At 45.2% G+C, this 22,347-nt stretch overlaps 1 protein-coding gene across 2 annotated transcripts in view; it reads left to right on the forward strand.

Moving 5' to 3' along the window:
- Positions 1 to 22,347, forward strand: part of slc25a48 (solute carrier family 25 member 48) — a 63,623-nt gene that overhangs the window by 35,997 nt on the left and 5,279 nt on the right. For both annotated transcript variants that reach the window (XM_070878235.1, XM_070878234.1), the window contains one exon: positions 21,963 to 22,096. In XM_070878235.1, coding sequence (XP_070734336.1) covers positions 21,963 to 22,096 — 134 coding nt within the window. The remainder of the gene's footprint in view (positions 1 to 21,962; positions 22,097 to 22,347) is intronic.

Below are 22,347 nucleotides of genomic sequence, written 5' to 3' on the forward strand. Positions count from 1 at the left end.
AGCCACTACTTCTACCACATACTGAGAGCTCACTAGAGAAGGACATTTTCCTTCTTTATAAGGTCATTTAAAATGTCCATGACACTGAGCAGTCTGGTAACACCCGAATGCACAATGACAACAAAAGAGCAGGAGAGTGGGACTAATTGGATAGCTCTTTCAAAGAGCTTGCATAGGCACGATGGGTCGAATGGCCCCCTTCTGTGCTGTATCATTCTATGACTGTGTTTCATGACACAGAAGGTTGCTTGTAGCAGATTGGCTCTACGTTCATTTGTTTAGCACTGGTTGAGAAATAAACAATCCTCCTCCTGCTCCCTTTTCTCTGGGATTTTCCCATTCTGAGCTCCTTTCAGTCCTTTGAGGGTCAATCTGTAGTAGCTGCTTTACTGTCCAGTTCTTCAATAGCTGAGTGTGATCCTATGGAGGTACTTTGGGTGATGGGTCCTTCCAAAGCTCAGCAGCCAGTCCTTTGTAAAATATGTAAATTAAACAAATTACACAGATTTAGAATAAAATAATGGAAATATTGATATATATATTATATATTTAAGAAGCATTTGTTTATTTATTAGTTCATTGTGCATTTGTATTTAAAGTACTGAACAGTACTCTTTAAATTTTGTACACTACAAATACTTTATTTGTTAATGTTTATATTTATATTCGATTCACCAATGCAGTGATAACTATAAGAAAACTTTATATTCAACTGTAAAATTTGATAGTTATTTGACAATATAATTTGCTTTTATGATTTTGTCCTGTGTCTTAACTCCTTTGTGTCAGTTCTCCATTTCTATTTCATATATGGACAATGGGCCCAAATTTCCCCAGGAATTGCTCCATTTTTTTTGGAGCAACTTGATTTTTCTGGATGACCTTTTTAGTTGAAATTCTGGCCATTTAATTTGCACGAGTGTAAGTGAGTTAGTTAAGTTTTTAGTTAAGTTTTTTTTAGTTTAGTTTTTTTTTCAAAAGGGGGCGTTACCAGCCACTTACACCTGTTTTGGCCATTTAAGCAAGTTTAGCCAGCTAAAAGTTACTCCAAACTAACTTAGGCCAGTGTAAGTGGGCACTCTCGTTTAGAAAAACCTTGTGGTGACTTATGAAATCAGCGCAGACAGCCAGAGATAGGGTGGGGGGTGGAGCGCGGAAGGGGACCTTGCAAAGCACTAAACACCTTCACAACAACATTAAAGAAGCATAAATACATTTAAAGCACCAAGCACTAAACAAAGCAGTACATTTGCACCAAGCACTAAACAAAGCATAAAAAATAATAAACAATTAATTAACAAATAAAAAATAGAAGGATCCCTGCACCTAAAGCACCCAGACCAAATTAATAAGCAGTTAATCAATCAGTAAATAACAAATAAAAAATAGAAGTCCTACCTTAGGGAACGCAGCAGGCTGCCGATGAGGGAGCCCATTCGGCCAAGGCTAGGGACGGAGTGCTTCGGGCCCCTCCCATACAGCCTGCAGCGCGCGCTCACTTACGGATTTGGCCTACCAGGAGCTACTGCACATGCGCGCAGACTCTAGCGCGCATGTGCAGAGGTCCCGGTACTGTTTTCAGCGCCGGGACCTGGCTCCGCCCCCAATCCACTGGGCCACACTACATCATCACTGAGGAGAGGCTGGGGAGTGGTCAGAATCGTGAGGAAGATTTTTGACACACTTGGAGGCGGACAAAAGCGGCGCATCTCGGGTGAGTGCGCCAGAAAAAGGGGTTGGGGAAATTTGGGCCCTGTATACCTACAGTATCTTGCCTTCTCAATTCTTAAGGTTTCTAGAAGAGTCTATCATGTTCTTTTAGCAGATGACTTTGTTTTTGTTGGAAACAAATAAACTATTTTTATCACAAGTTCCCCTGAGCCTTACAGACAAGGAAAGTGTCAGATTTGGTTCGTGGTCTTCCAGCACAGAACACAAAGGTAGCTTATCTAAGCTCGGTCTGAAATAATGTGGTAGCAATTGCACTAATCATTCCCTAGAACAGGGAAGGGAAAAGTTGGCCAGGATTCTCACCATTGATCATCATAAAGTGACCTCAACTGGGGAATGTGTTTGTGTGTAGATGAGGACAGGATCGGAGCCACAAAGAGAAACTGCAAGTGGTATAAATCTAAAATAAAAATAGAAAATGGTAGAAGTACACAACAGATAAGTCAGCACCTAAAAGAGAAAGCTAGGTTAACGTTTGGGTTGAGCCCATTGAAGCCCATTTCAAACAATAAGCCTACCTCTACTTTAGCTGCTGACTGATCTGCTGTGCATTTTCAGTCTGTTCTGTTTTTATATGAGGGCAGGCTCAGGCTTGGCTATAAGCCCCACATGGTCAAATAGCCTGCTGACACTCGTTATCTAGGCTCAGACCCTTGGGAAAAGTACTGGAGAATTGCCGATGCCTTTAGATTCATACCTCAGCTTGGGTCAGCACATTCAAGTGAAAGCGGGAAAAAAACTTCTCTCTGTTGACTTCGTTCACTTCAACATCATTGACTTCAGTGGAAATAAAAATCAGAAGAAATGTAAAATTGGCTGCCAACTTGCTATCATCCATTTTACACTGTCCCACAAAGTCAAAATCTACCTTAATTAATGCAGAATTATGAGCAAATTTGAGCTGTGGGCTCACGACCATTATAAAATGGGCTAAAACCGCCCAAGGTGATCTTCTCTGTTGCAGTGAGCCTCTGTATCGGTTTGTCTGTGGAATATCTTTGCCTATTTGTAGTGGGGAGGGGGGTGGCGGGGGGGGTGTCTCTGTTTGTAGAGAAATGTGTTTCTGTTCCTTCAGGAGAGCTTTCTCATTCTTACGAAAGAAAGATAGAAGGATACAGAAAAAAGAAAAGGGGTTTCAAGAAGAATAATGATTGGATGGGTAAAAAGAGGTAAGCCGAGGAGATAGGGAAAATTGTGTGTTTTTGAGTTTAGCAGAGACTATAGTACATTGTGTTAGAGAGAGGGGATCGTATATTGAAGAAAGCTGGAAAAGAACTAGTTGTCTACATTCAGATAAATGATATGGACAAAGGTTAACCTGAACTCCCAAGCATAAAGGGTGGCCGCATGGCCAAAGCATTGGAAGGCAGCCAGCATTAATGCAATCATACCCTAATGGGAGTCAACGCCTTCAGTAAAGGAAGAAAGGCAAGGGAAAAATTAAATTAAAATACAGATGTTTTACAATATTCAAGGGCGATTTGAAAACAATAAAACTCAAGTTAAAACTGCTTAACAAATAATCCTAAATGAAAAAGAAATTGTAAGGGATGTTGTAATTTAAGAGCTTTTATCAATTATAGAGGTCTTTTGGGTCTTATTAGTAGGCAATGTGTTAAAGAACAGGTATGGTCTTATAAAGATATGGTAAGTGAGATACTGGGAGTAGAAAAGAATATGGTAGAAACTTCAAATAATTCTTTTTCAACATTTGCATTGTAGAAAATAGTTTTTCTTTTCTAGTAACCAGAGGAGAAGGGGGTGCATTGAGTTCATGAAAAAAGTTTAACTTTGTATTGAAATGTTTATTGATAAATTATGATGCTTGATGGAAAGCAGCCAAGAATACTTAAGGGAATGGTAGAAGTAGGTGGAGCTGTGGCTGAAATTTTTCACAGTGAAAACACAGGCTAGTCCCAGGAGTCCAGACAATAGCAAAATTTTTCCCCAATTTTTAAAAAGCTCACATTTGTGATCTTGGGAATTTTAAGCTTATTGGCCTGACATATTTAGTGGAAGAAAGCCCACCATAAAGGACGCAATTGAACAAAAGCAGTGGCAATAATTCCAAACCATGAGTTTATGTAGGAACATTCTCACAGAGACAGCTAATTGGACAAATCCACTGAACTGAATATTTGCATGGTGCTCAGAATCTGGTAGATTCCGCGTCGGCCGCTTCTGTCCCGGGCCGATGGGATCCCGCGCCGGCCAAAAGGACTCCACACCGTCCTGGGCCATCCTGGCCGAAAGGACTCCACACCTGCCCACGCCTGTCCCTGTGGTCGCACACCAGGTGTTCACTGTGCTGTCAGATTGTGGGAACGTGGAACCAGCCGAAGGGAATCCAGGCCAGCGCTGAACCGGCCAAAGGGACCGTGGTGGTGGCATTCAACCCAACGTCTTAAACACCTAACCAACTTTTAATTAATTTTTAAACTTTTAATCAACTTTTAAACTTTTTAAACAATTTGGGAGAACTTTTAAAACTTACATTTTAGACTTTTAATCGAAATACTTTTAAACATCTATTATTGATCTACATCCTTGACTTTTTAACAACCTTTAGAAACTTTTTAAACTGGGGAAACTTTTATAACTTATTATTGATTTACACCTTAGACTTTTTAACAACTCTTAGAAACTTTTGAAATAAATAAATTCTGAATCAACTTTTAACTTTTAAAATAACCTAATGCCTGCCCCGCAACAAAGCCTTGGGCCATCTACCATCAATGGCGCTACCCGGCGCTGAGCTTGTGGCCAACACTACGCCGTAGGCAATTAGGCTTATAGAGCTGTGCCTGGTCTCCAGTTGTCTTGGACCCCCCTTGCCACTGGACCAAGACCTTGTTCAGCTAAGCCTATGTGGTTGCCAGTATGCAGCGGCCACCCCACGTTAAAAGAACTCATGTACAAGGATCTTCCACTTGGTCAGTATGAAGTTCGGGACCTGGAACGTCAGGACCCTCATGGATAATCCCAACAGCAACAGGCTGGAATGCCGCACCACCATAGTTGCCCGGGAATTCAGACGTTTTGACATTGACATTGCCGCCCTAAGCGAGAATCGGCGGGCAGGGGAAGGCCAGTTGAAGGAACATGGTGGAGGTTACACCTTCCTCTGGAAAGGGAAACCAGAGGCAGAACGCCGCCTTCATGGAGTCGGCTTTGCCGTCAAGAATGAGCTGGTCGACCACCTCAAAGACTCCCCCTGAGGGGTTAACGAATGCCTCATGACTCTTCATATTACCCTATCTTGGAACCAATGCGCCACAGTCATCAGGGTGTACGCCCCTACACTCGATGCAACGGATGAGGCTAAAGAGAGTTTTTATTCCAACCTCGAGACATCCTTGTCCCGCATCCCCATGCGTGACAAATTGATCCTCCTGGGTGATTTTAATGCCAGGGTCGGCAAAGACACAGCCCTCTGGGGAGGCGTGATTGGCAGAGAGGGGATAGGGAAAGCCAACTCCAGCGGTACCTTACTCCTGACTAAATGTCGAGAACATGAACTCCTCATCACCAACACCCTGTTTCACCAGAGGGACAAATACAAGGCATTGTGACAACACCCTCGCTCTAAACAATGGCACCTGCTTGACTATGTCATCGTCCGAGCCAGGGATCGCAAGGATGTGCGCGTCACCCACGCCATGACAGGAGTTGATGACTGCTGGCCGGACCACTGCTTAATCCGATCCATCATCAACATTAACATTGCCCCAAAGCAGAGGGGACAGCAGAAGCAGTTCCACAAAAAAGTTAATGCCGGGGCACTTAGAGACCCAGCTAAGAGAGCCCTATACAGCCAGCGCCTCACAGCCAATCTGGCATGCCTTGATGACCCTGAGATGCTGAATGCCTATAGCGCTTGGTCTGCCCTCCAGGCCTCTATAACCAGTGTGAAGAGACACTTGGTCACTCAACCAGAAAACATCAGGACTGGTTTGATGAAAATGATCAGGAGATCGAAGAACTAATAAATCGCAAGCGCAAAGCATTTCTGAGCCTCAAGCAACAACCCAACTCTGGAGCTGCAAAACAACGTTAATAATGGCTCAAGGCTCAGGTCCAACAAAAAACCCATGACCCAAAGAACAGATGGTGGATGGAGAAAGCACAGGAGATACAACAACTGGCCGGCAGCGAGGATTCTTCTCTGCAGTCAAGGCCACCTACGGTCGAAACTCCCAAGGCCCCACCCTACGGCTGGCCAAGAACAGGGAAACATTCATCAATAACACTGAGGCTGTCAGAGCCCGATGGAAGGAGCACTTTGACGATCTCCTCAATCAAGACTCTGCCTTTGACTCAAGTTTTCTCGACTCCATCCCACAGCATGCGACCCGCCACCAACTCAGTAAAAGCCCAACGTTGAACAAGCTAGGCAAAGCGATAAAACAGCTCAAGAATAACAAGGCTACGGGTGCGGATGGAATCCCTGCTGAGGCGCTAAAGTATGGCGGAGAGGCGCTGTTGGCGCGGATACATGACCTCATCTCTCTCATCTGGAGGGAGGAGAGCATGCCAGGAGATCTCAGAGATGCAGTGATTGTGACCATTTTTTAAAAGGGGGACAAGTCCGACTGCGGCAACTCCAGGGGAATCTCCCTGCTATCAGCCACTGGGAAAGTTGTCGCTCGAGTTCTCATCAATCGTCTTCTCCCTGTGACCGAGGAGCTCCTCCCGGAATCACAATGCGGATTTCTTCCCCTACGAGGCACAACAGACATGATCTTTGCAGCGCGACAGTTGCAGGAAAAATGCAGGGAGCAGCACCAGCCCTTATACATGGCCTTTTTCGATCTTATTAAGGCCTTTGACACTGTCAACCTTGAGGGTCTATTGAGCGTCCTCCTCCGTTTCGGATGCCCCCAAAAGTTTGTCAACATCCTTCGCCTGCTTCACGATGACATGCAGGCCATGATCCTTACCAGTGAATCCATTATAGACCCAATCCACATCCACATCCGGACCAGGGTCAAACAGGACTGCGTCACTCCAATCCTCTTCTCAATTTTCCTCGCCGCCATGCTCCACCTCACAATTAACATGCTCCCCGCAGGAGTGGAACTAAACTACAGAACCAGTGGGAAGTTGTTTAACCTACGCCGCCTCCAGGTCAGGTCTAAGATCACCCCAACCTCTGTCGTTGAGTGCAGTGTGCGGATGACGCCTGCGTCTATGCACATTCAGAGGCTGAAATCCAGGATATAGTCAATGTATTCACTGAGGCATATGAAAGCATGGGCCTTATGCTTAACATCCGTAAGACAAATGTCCTCCACCAGCCTGTCATCGCCGCACAGCACTGCCCTCCAATTATCAAGATCCACGGCGCGGCCCTGGACAACGTGGACCATTTCCCATATCTCAGGAGCCTCTTACCAACAAAGGCAGACATTGATGCGGAGATTCAGCATCGCCTCCAGTGCGCTAGTGCAGCCTTCGGCCATCTGAAGAAAAGAGTGTTTGAAGACCAGGCCCTCAAATCTACCACCAAGCTCATGGTCTACAGGGCTGTAGTAATACCTGCCCTTCTGTATGGATCTGAGGCATGGATAATGTATAGAAGGCACCTCAAGTCGCTGGAGATATATCACCAACGATGTTTCCGCAAGATCCTGCAAATCCCCTGGGAGGACAGGCACACCAACATCAGTGTCCTCGACCAGGGTAACATCCCCAGATTTAAAGCACTGACCACACTCGATCAGCTTCGCTGGGCAGGCCACATAGTTCACATGCCAAATGCTTTATGCGGAGCTCCTTCATGGTAAACGAGCCAAAGGAGGACAGCAGAAACGTTATAAGTACACCCTCAAAGCCTCCCTGGTAAAGTGAGACATCACCACTGACACCTGGGAGACCCTGGCCGAAGACCGCCCGAGGTGGAGAAAGTACATCCGAGAGGGCGTTGAGCTCTTCGAGGCTCAACGCAAAGAGCGTGAAGAGGCCAAGCGCAGGCAGTGGAAGGAGTGCGCGGCAAACCAGCCCCACTGACTCCTTCCCTTGACGAATGTCTGTCCCACTGTAACAGGGTCTGTGGCTCTCTTATCGGACTGTTCAGCCATCAAAGAACTCACTTTGGGAGTGGAAACAAGTCCTCCTCGATTCCGAGGGACTCCCTATGATGATGATGGTAGATTTACAAAGTTCACTGCTATTCTTTCAGATCTAACTGGGGCTGATTTTGTTATTTTATCTCTTACATATTAAAATTTACTACAATAATCCTCTTCCTCTCTTGCTCCCCCATCTCACTCCTCTTCCCTACTCCTCCTTCCCTTTCCCACCCCATCAGAATCTGCGCGAAATGGCCATGTTAATTTGGCCCCCATATATTTCTCTTACAAATGTCAATGACTGTCATCTACTCCACATATGCCATCCTCCCCACCCTCACTGTGTTGTGACCAAATTCAACATTTTCTTTCCCAGGACCTCAGAATTATGGAACTCCTTGCTTCCCTCAGCCTTTCCCACTTCCAATAAAGCAATATTCAGGCTTTTTGAAATATAAATTTAGTACTGTACCACCAAATCACGATATCATTTTGTCATCTGCTTTATTCTTTTCAACTGTGCAGTTCATTGTGTTTTTTCTATTTAACAAAATTATTTACACAATGAATTGTCAATCAATGATTGTGAGCCCTTCGAGAACAGAGTAATTTATTGTTCTGAAATTCAACGTGATCCAACAATAGAATTTATTCTCTATCACTTATGCAACTTTGCTAGCAGACAATGCGGCTGAAATTCCAATGGCCCTGCTCCACCAGCAGAAGTGAAGTAGAACACCACCAAAGGGCATAATGATGATGACTCGGTCCCAAACTGCAGGGACGGGGTCATCTGCATAGTCGAGCAGGCTGCCAGTGCCTGCAAATGTACTTCATGGAAGCCTGCCCTGATCTGATTTTGAAAGGTGAAGCAACCTAGAGAACTCTATCTGAGAAGCCCTAGTGCTTGGGGATGAAGAGTCCCAGTAATCTTTGACTCTAGAATGCAGCCATTTTGCTACTTCCAAGAGATAATGAATTACCTTCCCCTTCTAAGGCTTTGGGGCCTGTCAGAAGGCTTCAGTAGTACTCAAAACAAGCTCTCAGTTACCTTAGAACATGCACACATTTATTCTCCAATTCTTTTTGTAATAAATCTGTACAGTACTACCTTTGGTAAAACATGTCAAGCAATATTGAATTGGTGAGTATCTTTCAGTTTATAATATACATATATACATGCTGTGAATCTGTGCATGCATATTGTATTCTGTGGGGGAGGGGTGCTTGATCTCCAGTGAACTGTATTGGCAAAAGGTACAGAAAAACACAATATTTATTTACATATATTGAGCCATGACCTCTTTTCGAAATCTGGAATTTGGAATATTTGCACTTATATTCAAATTCCAAGTTAACTAGAACTGTAAACAAGGATTATTAATAATCTTTTAAAACTTTCTTCCTGCTCATGCTATTACTAATAGCCATGTTAGAAAAGAGTTTCTGGTAAAAATGTTTCTGTGCTGTTATGTTTAAGCTGTGCTGTTGTGTCTGGAAAGCAAGAAATATGATCTAAATATAACTTACAGTGCAGCATACAACTTGGTACCCACAGTACACAAAATATTCTCACATTGACATGTAATCTGGCCAGCTTCAGATGGATGAGGTGTTTATCAAATGCATGTTAACATTTCATAACAATTTTGTGGACATAAAAAGAAGAAATAACGTGCATTTCTCTCTTGGGCAGTACCTCGGAGTCGAGGATGATTTGCTTCCACACTAAAAATGAGTTCTCAGGTGACTGATGAGTCCAATACGGGATCTACAGTCTCTGTCATAGGTGGGGCAGATGGTGGTTGTAGGAATGGCTGGGTGGGGTGCTTGGGTTGTCGTGCGCGCCTTCCGCCGTTTCAGCTTCACTTCAGCTTGCTCCCTGTGAAGAGACTAGAGGTGTCCGGCGCCTTCCCGGATGTTTCTCCTCCACATTGAACGGTCTTAGGCCAGGGATTCCCAGGTGTCGGTGGGGATGTTACACTTTTTGAAGGAGGCTTTGAGGGTGACCCTGAAGCGTTTCCTCTGCCCACCTGGGAGCCGCTTGCTATGTTGGAGTTCCGAGTAGAGCGCTTGTTTTGGGAGTCTCGTATCGGGCATACGGACGATGTGGCCTGTCCATCGGAGCTGAGCGAGTGTGGTCAATGCTTCGATGCTGGCGATGTTGGCCTGAGCAAGAACACTGACAATGGTGTGCCTATGCTGTCAATGGATTTGCAGGATCTTGCAGAAGCAGCATTGGTGGTACTTCTCCAGTGCTTTGAGGTATCTGCTGTACATAGTCCATGTCTCTGAGGCATATAGGAGGGCAGGTATCACTACTGCTCTGTAGACCATGAGCTTGGTGCCTGGTTTGAGGTCCTGGTCTTCAAACATTCTCTTCCGCACACGACCAAAGGCTGCACTGGCATATTGAAGGCAGTGTTGGACTTTGTCATCGACGTCTGCCCTTGTTGACAGTAGGATCCCGAGGTTTAGTGTAAGGCCCAAGCTCTCATATGTTTCAGTGAAGGTGTTGACGATGGCTTGGAGTTCAGCCTCCAAGTGTGCGCAGACGCAAACATCGTCTGCATACTGCAATTCAATGACAGAGGATGGGACGACCTTGGATCTGGACTAGAGGTGACGGAGGTTGAACAGTTTCCCGTTTGTTCTGTGGATTAGCTCCACTCTAGCGGGGAGCTTGCTGAGGGTGAAATGGAGCATTGCGGCAAGGAAGATCGAGAAGAGCGTTGCTACGATGACACAGCCTTGCTTGACCCCGGTCCGAACGTGAATTGAGTCTGTGGTGGATCCGTTGGTCAGGATCACGGCTTGCATGTCATTGTGAAACAGGCGGAGGATGGTGACAAACATTTGAGGGCAGCCGAATTTGAGGAGAACTTTCCATAAACCCTCACAGTTGACAGTGTCGAAGACCTTTCTGAGGTCAAAGAAGGCCATGTACAAGGATTGGTACAGTTCCCTGCATTTCTCTTGGATATGCCACGGGGTGAAGATCATGTCCATTGTAACACTTAGTGGGCAGAATCCTCATTGCAACTCTGGGAGTTCTTCAGCCACAGGGAGAAGACGATTGAGGAGGATTCTTGCAATGACTTTCCCTGTGGCCGACAGCAAGGAAACTCCTCTGTAATTATCGCAATCAGACTTGTCACCTTTCTTGAAGATGATCACTATTACGGCATCTCTGTGATCCCCTGGCATGCTCTCCTCCTTCCAGATAAGGGAAATGAGATCATATATTCGTGCCAATAGTGCTTCTCCGCCATGTTTTAGTGCTTCGACAGGGATTCTATCTGCTCATGATGCTTTGTTGTTCTTCAGTTGTCAGGTGGCCTTTTCTAACCATTGCCGGGCTGGGGTTGTGCTGAGATGGTGGCGGCTGGCATGCTGTGTGATGGAGTCGAGGACATTCACGTCGAAAACAGAGTCTCGATTAAGGAGATCTTCGAAGTGCTCCTTCCAGCAGGCACTGACTGCCTCTCTGTCTTTGATGAGTACCTCTCCGTTTTTGGCCAACAGTCGGGTAGGACCTTGGGTGCTTGGGCCGTAGGTGGTCTTGACTGTGCTAAAGAATCCTCGCACGTCATGGTTCTCGGCTGGATCTCCTGCGCTTTCTCCACCCACCATCTGTTTTTTAGGTCGCAAGTTTTTTGTCGGACCTCAGCCTTCAGATGTCTGTAGAGCTGCTTTCTTGCTCTCGAGTTGTGTTGCTGTTTCTAGTTCAAGAATGCCTTGCGCTTGCAGCTTATTAGCTCCTGGATCTCCTGGCCATTTGTGTCAAACCAGTCTTGGTGTTTCCTGGTCGAGTGATCGAGCGTCTCTTCACAGGTGCTAATTATGGAGGCCTTGAGGGCAGACCAGGCACTGTGGACACTCTGCGTCTCTGGGTCACTGGGAGTCGTCAGGTTGGTAGCGAGGCGCTGGCTGAATAGGGCTTTCTTAGCAGGGTCTTTGAGTGCTCCAGCGTTGATTTTCCTGCAGCATTGTTTCTGTTGCCGTCACTGTTTTGGGGCTACGTTGGTGGAAATGACAGGGTGGATTCGGCGGTGGCCCAGCAAGCAGTCGTCAGCTCCTGTCATGGCGCGGGTGATGCGCACGTCCTTGCGGTCCCTCACTCGGACGATGACGTAGTCTAGCAGATGCCAGTGCTTGGAGTGGGGGTGTTGACATGAAGCCTTGGACTTGTCTTTCTGACGGAACAGGGTGTTGGTTATGACAAGGCCATGTTCGAAGTATTCCGTCCAGAGGAGCGTACCGTTGGAGTTGGTTTTCCCTACCTCCTCTCTGCCGATCACACCTCCCCAGTGGTCTGTATCCTTTCCAACCCTGGCGTTAAATCACCAAGGAGGATCAGTTTGTTGTCCGTTGGGATTCGGAGCAGGGATTGTTCAAGGCTGGAGTAGAATTCCTCTTTGGTCTCGTCTGTAGCTTCCAATGTTGGGGCGTACACACTGACGACTGTAGCGCACTGGTTCTGGGCTAGGGTGAGCCGTAGATTCATGAGGCATTTGTTTATCCCGCAAGGGGAGTCTCTGAGATGGCCAACCAGCTCATATTTTATGGCGAAGCCTTCCCCATGGAGGCGGCATTCTTCTTCTGGTTTACCTTTCCAGAAGGTGTAACCACCACCTTGTTCGTTCAGCGGGGCTTCTCCTGCCTGCCGGGTCTCGCTTAAGCGGCGACGTCTATTTCGAAACGTCTGAATTCCTGGGCAACAATAGCAGTGCGACGTTCTGATCTGTTGCGGTTGGGGTTGTCCAGGAGGGTCCTGGTCCCGAACTTAATTTTAAATGGTGAAAGATGCCTGTGCGTGAATTTTTTTAACATGGGGTGGCCGTTGCACACCAGCTACCACATGGGCTTGACAGAGCGAGGTCTTGGTCCAATGGCAAGGGGATCCAAGACGACTGGAGACCAGGCTCCACTGCATGAGCCTTGTGCATTTATACAATACGTTATTACGTTCTTAGAACGGGGATGTCATCAGCCTAAAGGTTCTGTGCCTTCCCATGTGCTCTTCTAATTGTACGCCATATAGCAGGCACAGTTGCCAGGATCTGTTCATCAAGGCAGAACTCATTGCTTAAAGGGAAGCTGTGGATGATGAGATTGCAGACTTTTGGAAATTTCTTGGATTTGACTGTAGGTATTGGAAAAATTGTTGCGCTGCTTTCACTTGGAAATCTTCACCCAAATTATCCATTACCTGCAGAAAGGCTTCTACATAAAGCGAATTAGGGTACAAGTATGTGAAGACTGCAAAATGGGCTTCCCATTCGAAATGGGCTTCCCAATGGAAATTCAACTTTATGTGACATATATATTGAAGGAAAAGGTGCAACAGGAGGCTGGAAGGGAAGACAGATTTATCAGGCAGTAAAAGAGGAGAGCCAAACCATCCCGGTGGTATCAATCCAGCAGGATGCATCAACCCAGGTAAACTTTCCTGATCTTTTTCATGAGTTCTGTTTCAGGAAGCTCCATTGCCAAAATGAAACCTTCGAAGTGCTGTTTATAGCAACATAAACATAGAAACATAGAAAATAGGTGCAGGAGTAGGCCATTCGGCACTTCGAGCCTGCACCGCCATTCAATGAGTTCATGGCTGAACATGCAACCTCAGTACCCCATTCCTGCTTTCTCGCCATAGTCCTTGATCCCCCTAGTAGTAAGGACTACATTAACTCCTTTTTGAATATATTTAGTGAATTGTCCTCAACAACTTTCTGTGGTAGAGAATTCCACAGGTTCACCACTCTCTGGGTGAAGAAGTTTCTCCTCATCTCGGTCCTAAATGGCTTACCCCTTATCCTTAGACTGTGACCCCTGGTTCTGGACTTCCCCAACATTGGGAACATTCTTCCTGCATCTAACCTGTCTAAACCCATCAGAATTTTAAATGTTTCGATGAGATCCCCTCTCATTCTTCTGAACTCCAGTGAATACAAGCCCAGTTGATCCAGTCTTTCTTGACATGTCAGTCCCGCCATCCCGGGAATCAATCTGGTGAACCTTCGCTGCACTCCCTCAATAGCAAGAATGTCCTTCCTTAAGTTAGATGACCAAAACTGTACACAATACTCCAGGTGTGGCCTCACCAAGGCCCTGTACAACTGTAATAACACCTCCCTGCCCCTGTACTCAAATCCCCTCGCTATGAAGGCCAACATGCCATTTGCTTTCTTAACCACCTGCTGTACCTGCATGCCAATCTTCAATGACTGATGTACCATGACACCCAGGTCTCGTTGCACCTTCCCGTTACCTAATCTGTCACCATTCAGATAATAGTCTGTCTCTCTGTTTTTACCACCAAAGTGGATAACCTTATACTTCATTATACACATTATACTCATCTGCCATGCATTTGCCCACTCACCTAACCTATCCAAGTCACTCTGCAGCCTCATAGCATCCTCCTCGCAGCTCACACTGCCACCCAACTTAGTGTAATCCGCAAATTTGGAGATACTACATTTAATCTCCTCGTCCAAATCATTAATGTACAATGTAAACAGCTGGGGCCCCAGCACAGATCCTTGCAGTACCCCACTAGTCACTGCCTGCCATTCTGAAAAGTACCCATTTACTCCTACTCTTTGCTTCCTGTCTGACAACCAGTTCTCAATCCACATCAGCACACTACCCCCAATCTCATGTGCTTTAACTTTGCACATTAATCTCTTGTGTGGGACCTTATCGAAAGCCTTCTGAAAGTCCAAATACACCACATCAACTGGTTCCCCCTTGTCCACTCTAGTGGAAACATCTTCAAAAAATTCCAGAAGATTTGTCAAGTATGATTTCCCTTTCACAAATCCATGCTGACTTGGACCTATCATGTCACCTCTTTCCAAATGCGCTGCTATGGCATCCTTAATTATTGATTCCATCATTTTACCTACTACCGATGTCAGGCTGACCAGTCTATAATTCCCTGTTTTCTCTCTGTGGAATGTTGGAAAATGACTTGTCAATGCATCCGCTATTTCCAAGGCCACCTCCTTAAGTACTCTGGGATGCAGTCCATCAGGCTCTGGGGATTTATCGGCTTTCAATCCCATCAATTTCTCCAACACAATTTCCCGACTAATAAGGATTTCCCTCAGTTCCTCCTTCTTACTAGACCCTCTGACCCATTTTATATCCGGAAGGTTATTTGTGTCCTCCTTAGTGAATACCGAACCAAAGTAATTGTTCAATTGGTTTGCCATTTTTTTGTTCCCAGTTATGACTTCCCCTGATTCTGACTGCAGGGGACCTACGTTTGTCTTTACTAACCTTTTTCTCTTTACATATCTATAGATGCTTTTGCAGTCCGTCTTAATGTTCCCTGCAAGCTTCCTCTCGTACTCTATTTTCCCTGCCCTAATCAAACTCTTTGTCCTCCTCTGCTGAGTTCTAAATTTCTCCCAGTTCCCGGGTTAGCTGCTATTTCTGGCCAATTTGTATGCCTCTTCATTGGCTTTAATACTATCCCTGATTTCCCTTGATAGCCACGGTTGAGCCACCTTCCCTTTTTTATTTTTACGCCAGACAGGGATGTACAATTGTTGTAGTTCATCCATGCGGTCTCTAAATGTCTGCCATTGCCCATCCACTGTCAACCCCTTAAGTATCATTCGCCAATCTATCCTAGCCAATTCACGCCTCATACCTTCAAAGTTACCCTTCTTTAAGTTCTGCACCATGGTCTCTGAATTAACTGTTTCATTCTCCATCTTAATGTAGAATTCCACCATATTATGGTCACTCTTCCCCAAGGGGCCTTGCACAATGAGATTGCTAATTAATCCTCTCTCATTACACAACACCCAGTCTGAGATGGCCTCCCCCCTCTTTGCTTCCTCGACATATTGGTCTAGAAAACCATCCCTTATGCACTCCAGGAAATCCTCCTCCACCGTATTGTTTCCAGTTTGGTTAGTCCAATCTATATGCATATTAAAGTCATCCATGATAATTGCTGCACCTTTATTGCATGCACACCTAATTTCCTGTTTGATGCCCTCCCCAACATCACTACTACTGTTTGGAAGTCTGTACACAACTCCCACTAGCGTTTTCTGCCCCTTGATATTCCGTAGCTCCACCCATACCGATTCCACATCATCCAAGCTAATGTCTTTCCTTACAATTGCATTAATTTCCTCTTTAACCAGCAACGCCACCCCGCCTCCTTTTCCTTTCTGTCTATCCTTCCTAAATGTTGAATACCCTTGGATGTTTAGTTCCCAGCCTTGGTCACTCTGGAGCCATGTCTCCGTGATGCCAACCACATCGTATCCGTTAACTGCTATCTGCACAGTTAATCCGTCCACCTTATTCCGAATACTCCTCGCATTGAGGCACAGGGCCTTCAGGCTTACCTTTTTAACGCACTTGTTGCAAACTAAATCCACAACACAGACAGCTCAGACTGTGGCAGACGAATTGACACGGCCAGTTCAGCCAATTCGATGTGCATTCATGTAACTGTATAATGCAAATCACCAACATCCTCTTTGGAAGGGAAGCTCAGTTTATACATTTTGACAATGGTCCCAGACAGATGACTGAGAGGCTAATCATTTTTTTTCCAGTATTGCTGGAATACCCAGGGTTGTTGGGGGCTGTTGATTGAACCCAGGTGGCAATAAGTGCTCCAAATGTAAACTCCCATATTTGCATGAATTGCAAAGGCTTTCATTCCTAAATGTACAAGTAATTTATATTTCTGCACGATTAGCATGAGATCCTGCATGTGAATTCACAAAATACTGGGAGCTGTCATGATGCTTTTATAATTCAACAGTCCTGTGCCTTAGCTCCATTTCAACAGCAGGGGTAAGGGTCAGGGTGGCTGCTAGGTGACAAGGGACACCTTCTACTTCCATTACTGATGGCACTTTGTCGGAGTACAAGTAGTGCAAAGGAGCGCTATAATGAAGCATACGATAAAACAATAATTAGCATTGAACAAATTGTTAGGATGCTTTGGTGTCTGGAAAGATTTGGGGATGCTCTGCATTATGTGCCAAGAATTGTTGTAGCATGTTGTGTCTTTCATAGTTTTGTAATTCAGGAAGTACTGATGGTAGATGTGTTGGATGCCACTGTTGAAGTTGAAGACCATGAAAAACATGAAGCAGATGCAGTAGCTAGTGTTGCTAAACAACTGAGCCAAATTCATTTGGGACATCTTCACAGATACAGACCATGCCGCCTGTTGGTGTCAACACCATTTTCCTGCTATACGCGGTGTTACCTAACTCATTTTTCAAAAGCACGGAGGGAATCTTTATCCTCCATCTCTCTGCTTCTTGCTCTGTCAAAATGCCAAAGGGCCGTTACTCACACAAGTAATAAACCAACCGGAAAATGACTGATAACCTGCCTGCAAGTGAGAGACAGAGCTGGAGTAAGCGTTAATACGCAAGAGCAAACATTCTTCAGCTATGGAGAGCTGAACGTGGCTGAAGTCCACAGCCATCTGGTCAGTTTCACCTCTGGTTTAGGATTGAATTGATCGCATTGAATTGATTGCAATCGCAGGAGATCCAGAGAACCGCGGGGGGAGAGAGGGGGTGGGGGGGCGGTGTGTGACTGAAAGCGTGGGGCTGCCTGAGAGGACTTAATGACAGGTAGTCGCATTTTAACAAGGTGTGAACAGCTGCTTGAACTGCCCAAAATAGTCGTTGTGCTTCATATGGCTTAAGCGACGCCTTTGTAGTTGACACCTATGATAATGGCAAACGGTTAGCACCATTTGCCCAATATACACGGATGACTGGGATAAGCAGGGATGGTGTAAGTGATGGCGACTGTACTGAGACCAATATTTTTCTGAGCTCTCACCAATCTGGCTATGTTCTAAGTAAAATCTTTACCGCTAGCGATCACATCATAATCCTGACCTTCAATATCAGCTTGGTAGCCATTCTCCATCGTCCTACACGATAACCAAGCAGCCATTGCATCAATAATTCCAGCGATTTATTACAATTATTTACTAAAATATTACTTATGGAGTCATTTTAACCTAACTCACCAGGCAGGAATTGGACAGATTCACTTTGGACATCTGCTTTGCACCCTGCTCAATTTTACTGTCCATGTATAGTAAAATGGATGTCTGACTAAAACCCACCTGTTTCCCACCTGGTCCTTTTTCACCATGCACACTCCTTGTAAAAGCGCAACCTTTTATCTGCTCTAATATAACATTTTGAAGTGCCACCAGATGCCTGGGGCTCTGGGCTGTAGAAGGCTGCTCCAAACTACAATGAAGCCCTTGGGATGAAGGAAGACCTCTTCTTAGGGGTGGATAATCCATTTAACATAGACCTCTCCAAATGGTTCTCCAAGACCTGCAGTGCTCCAGTTAGTGCCTCCACATGCAATTGATGACTTGCCTGCATCTTTTATGGGGTGGGCGAAGCAGCCTATAATTTTATGAAAAATAAGTGATGTTAAGTCATGAAAATGAAGCTTAAGGGATGGATGTCACTCATTTAAGTTCTTAAATTTTAATCTCAGCAATTGACCTTCACCATCAATAATCTTGGTAATGGTAAACAATGGTAATGACAGCTAAGGGTAGCTGAAGTTAATCTGATGGCTCTGGATCAGTGTACCATTAGTGTCATGCTGAGCCATACACATCAGAGTTGATCCCAGGTCTGGGCTCAGTGCAAGAATCTTTGCTTTTAATCACGATCCAGTGAATGCTGATGGAAAGTGGACATCATGTGGAGACGTGCTGCATGCTAACATTCTCTTTCACATGAAGAATGACAGTTTGGATGAGGTACTGGGGGAAGCTAATGTCTTTGGATGTTTCTTAACAAACACATTTGTGTAAGGCAAGTTCTCAGAAGTGAGAGGCTTAGATTTTCCTCTTCAGTGGGAATCCTGTCACAAGTTTGGCATGGTGACATTTCCTCCAGCCGTTTTGGCTTGCGCCGACTCCAGCAGATTTCCATGGTTAACCTCATGCTAATATTTATAGTGGGCTCCTGCCAGTATTCCCGTCTGTACCAGGCAGGTTGTCATGGCGGGGGGGAGGGGGAGAGTGCAGTGGGGAAGGAGGGTGCTACATGGCAGGGTCAAGGACCTGCTGTTTCTGGAGAAGCCAAAGTGGACAGCCATGTCTTAAAAGCATTTGTGGAGTTCAGAACTTCCAGACTGTACTGACTTCTGGAGAAAATCACAGAAGTGTTGGTGACTGAAGGAGAGCTGGCAGCACAGCTCCTTGGTGATATTTCTGTCCTAGATCTGCCCACTGTGAAGAAAATCTAGGCCCGGATGTCTGTGTTGACATAGGTAGAGTTGTGCAGGTATTTGCACAGCAAAAATATAAAAGTAAAAATGTAAGCATGCCTGTGAGTTGTATATCTTGAATATTTGGCCTACATACTATCCATATGCATGAAAGAATTACAAAACATTCCACACTGGTTTCAGAGGTAATATTGTTTCTGATTAGTAAATCGCACAGATGACACAAAATCCAAAGAGTTCAGAAGATGCTATTACTCTGATCAATTGATATTATACAATAACAAATGCGAGGAGCTCATGGACTTCTTTGTCTCAAAGATTGAGACCATCCCATCAACTACCTCTGCCATTTCCCTTCCTTCCCCTAGCCCACCAGACCAAACTTCCTCTGAGGTTCCCCTCTGCCCAAGCCCTGAACTCACATCATTTTCCAGTTTCTCTCTGATCTTCCCTCTTGACCTCTCCATGTGCATCTTATCCATGAGATCCACTTCCTGCTCCCTAGACCCTATTCCCACTAAACTGCTGACCACCCAACTTCCTTTTCTGGCTCCCATGTTAGCTGACATTGTTAACGGTTCTCTCTCCTCAGGTACTGTCCACTTCTCCTTCAAATCTGCCATCTCCTCAAAAAAACAACCCTTGATCCCACTGTGCTTGCAAGCTACCGCTCCATCTCCAACCACCCTTTCGTCTCCAAAGACTTTGAATGTGTTGTTGCCTCCCAAATCCATGCCCATCTTTTCCAGAACTCCATGTTTGAATCCTTCCAATGTGGTTTCCACCCCTGCCACAGTACCGAAACGGCTCTCATCAAAGTCATAAATGACATCCTTTGTGATTGTGACAACGGGTAAACTATCCCTCCTCGTCCTTCTCAACCTGTCTGCAGGCTTTGACATGGTTCACCACTCCATCCTCCTCCAACGCCTCTCCACCATCGTCTAGCTGGGTGGGACTGCACTTGCCTGGTTCCATTCTTATCTATCGAATTGTAGCAAGAAAATCTCCTGCAATGGCTTCTCTTCCCACTCCCGCATTGTTACCTCTGGTGTCCCCCAAGGATTTATCCTTGGAGCCATCCTATTTCTCATCTATATGCTGTCCCTCGGCGATATCATCTGAAAACAGTGTCAGTTTCCACATGTACGCTGATGACACCCAGCTCTACCTCACTACCACTTCTCTCGACCCCTCCACGATCTCTAAATTGTCAGACTGCTTGTCTGACATCCAGTACTGGATGAACAGAAATTTTCTCCAATTAAATATTGGGAAGATCGAAGCCATTGTCTTTGGTCCTCGCCACAAACTGTGTTCCCTAACCACTGACTCCATCCCTTTCCCTAGCATCTGTCTGAGGCTGAACCAGTCTGTTCGCAACCTAGGTGCCATATTTGACCCTGAACTGAGCTTCTGGCCACATATCCGCAGCATAACTAAAAATGCCTATTTCCACCTCTGTAACATTGCCCATCTCCAGTTCTGCAGCTCATCCGCTGCAGAAACCCTCATCCATGCCTTTGTTACCTCTAGGCTAGACTACTCCAATGCACTCCTGGCTGATCTCCCACATTCTATCCTACCCTAACTTGAGGTCATCCAAAACTCAGCTGCCCGTGTCCTAACTCACACCAAGTGCCGCTCACCCATCACCCCTGTGCTCGCTGACCTTAAATGGCACCCAGTTAAGCAACGCTTCGATTTCAAAATTCCCATTCTTGTTTACAATCCCTCCATGGCCTTGCCCCTCCCTATCTCTGTAATCTCCTTCAGCCACACCACTACCCCCCACCCGCCCACCCCTGAGATATCTGTGCTGCTCAAATTCTACCCTCTTGAGCATTCCTGATTATAACTGCTCAACCATCGGCGGCCATGCCTTCAGATGCCTGCGCCCTAAGTTCTGGCACTCCCTCCCTAAATCTATATGCCTCCCTACTTCTCTTTCCTCCTTTAAGAATGTTCCTTAAAATCTACCTTTTTGACCAAGCTTTTGGTCATCTGCCGTCATTTCTTCTTATGTGAGTCAGTGTAAAATCTATTTAATTTTTGTCTGATAACACTCCTGAGAAGCGCCTTGGGATGTTTTACTGCATTAAAGGCGCTATATAAATATAAGTTGTTGATGTTATATATAATCTGACGTGTTAAAAATGCCTTTTATTGTATATTTTTTTAAAAATTAAACCATAAAATGAAGCAGGACCATTCTGATTGCCATTTAAAAAAAAAATTAGGTGAATAGTCAAGGCCTAGAATGCAGACCACCCAAGGCTGAAAAAAGTAGGAGTTCGTGCTGTTGTGAGTAGGTGGCAAGTGGTGAGCGCACCCTCCCATGTAAGGAGGTAAGAAAGATCAAAGGGAGAATCACCTCATTTTTCTTTCATTCCCATCTCCTTTAGTTATGGTTGTGTTATTAGTGTACATGTTACCCATCAGTTTAATGAACTTTTTATTCAGACCAATCCTTGTCAAGCCTTTGGTTATCAATCTGTGGCCTACTGAATCGAAAGCCTTGGATAGGTCCACGAAAACTACTGCAAGTTGTTTTCTGTTGCTTTCATTTTCCTGACAGCCAGTAATAGCAGCACAGATGGAAGCCATTCAATAGGTGGTCAAGATATTATGTTGCGCTAGCTAGAGGGTGACACCAGCAAGGAAAGGTAGTAAAAATATGATACGTCCTTAGTTGAGCTGGTTGACTTATTTATGAAACTGCAATTCCCTGAGATCATCGTTACATCTTCTGTTTAGGGTCACCAGCTGCTAACCATGTGACTGTGCTGATACTCCATAGAATACACTGTCACTTCTGTAATACAGAATTACTGAATTTTGGTGCAGGATTTGTTAGTTCTGAGTATTCACTGTTTAAATTTGTATTTGTAGGAACGATTTCATGGGGTACTGCAACTCCCATGGATGTTGTCAAAAGTCGTCTTCAAGCTGATGGAGTCAGCGAGACAAGATACAAGGGGATAGTACATTGTATTCAGCAAAGTTACCAAAAGGAAGGACTGAATGTAAGTGAATAACCAATGGAGATACAGAACATAGAAATATTTTGCTTTCAATCATTTTGGAGTGAAACAAGTTAAACCCTGGCATAATCAGGGGTTATTTTTAAACTGCACTCAGGGCAGGTCAGGTACAGCACAAGCTGAATTTAGGATTAAATGGGTTATACACTGCTGTTAAAAAGTCCCATATCAAGCTCAGCACGCAGAGTAAAACTCCCCATGCACTGCATCTAGCCCATGATGCACTCAATCTG

Source organism: Pristiophorus japonicus, chromosome 4, assembly GCF_044704955.1.
Source record: "Pristiophorus japonicus isolate sPriJap1 chromosome 4, sPriJap1.hap1, whole genome shotgun sequence".
Lineage (NCBI taxonomy): Eukaryota > Metazoa > Chordata > Chondrichthyes > Pristiophoridae > Pristiophorus > Pristiophorus japonicus.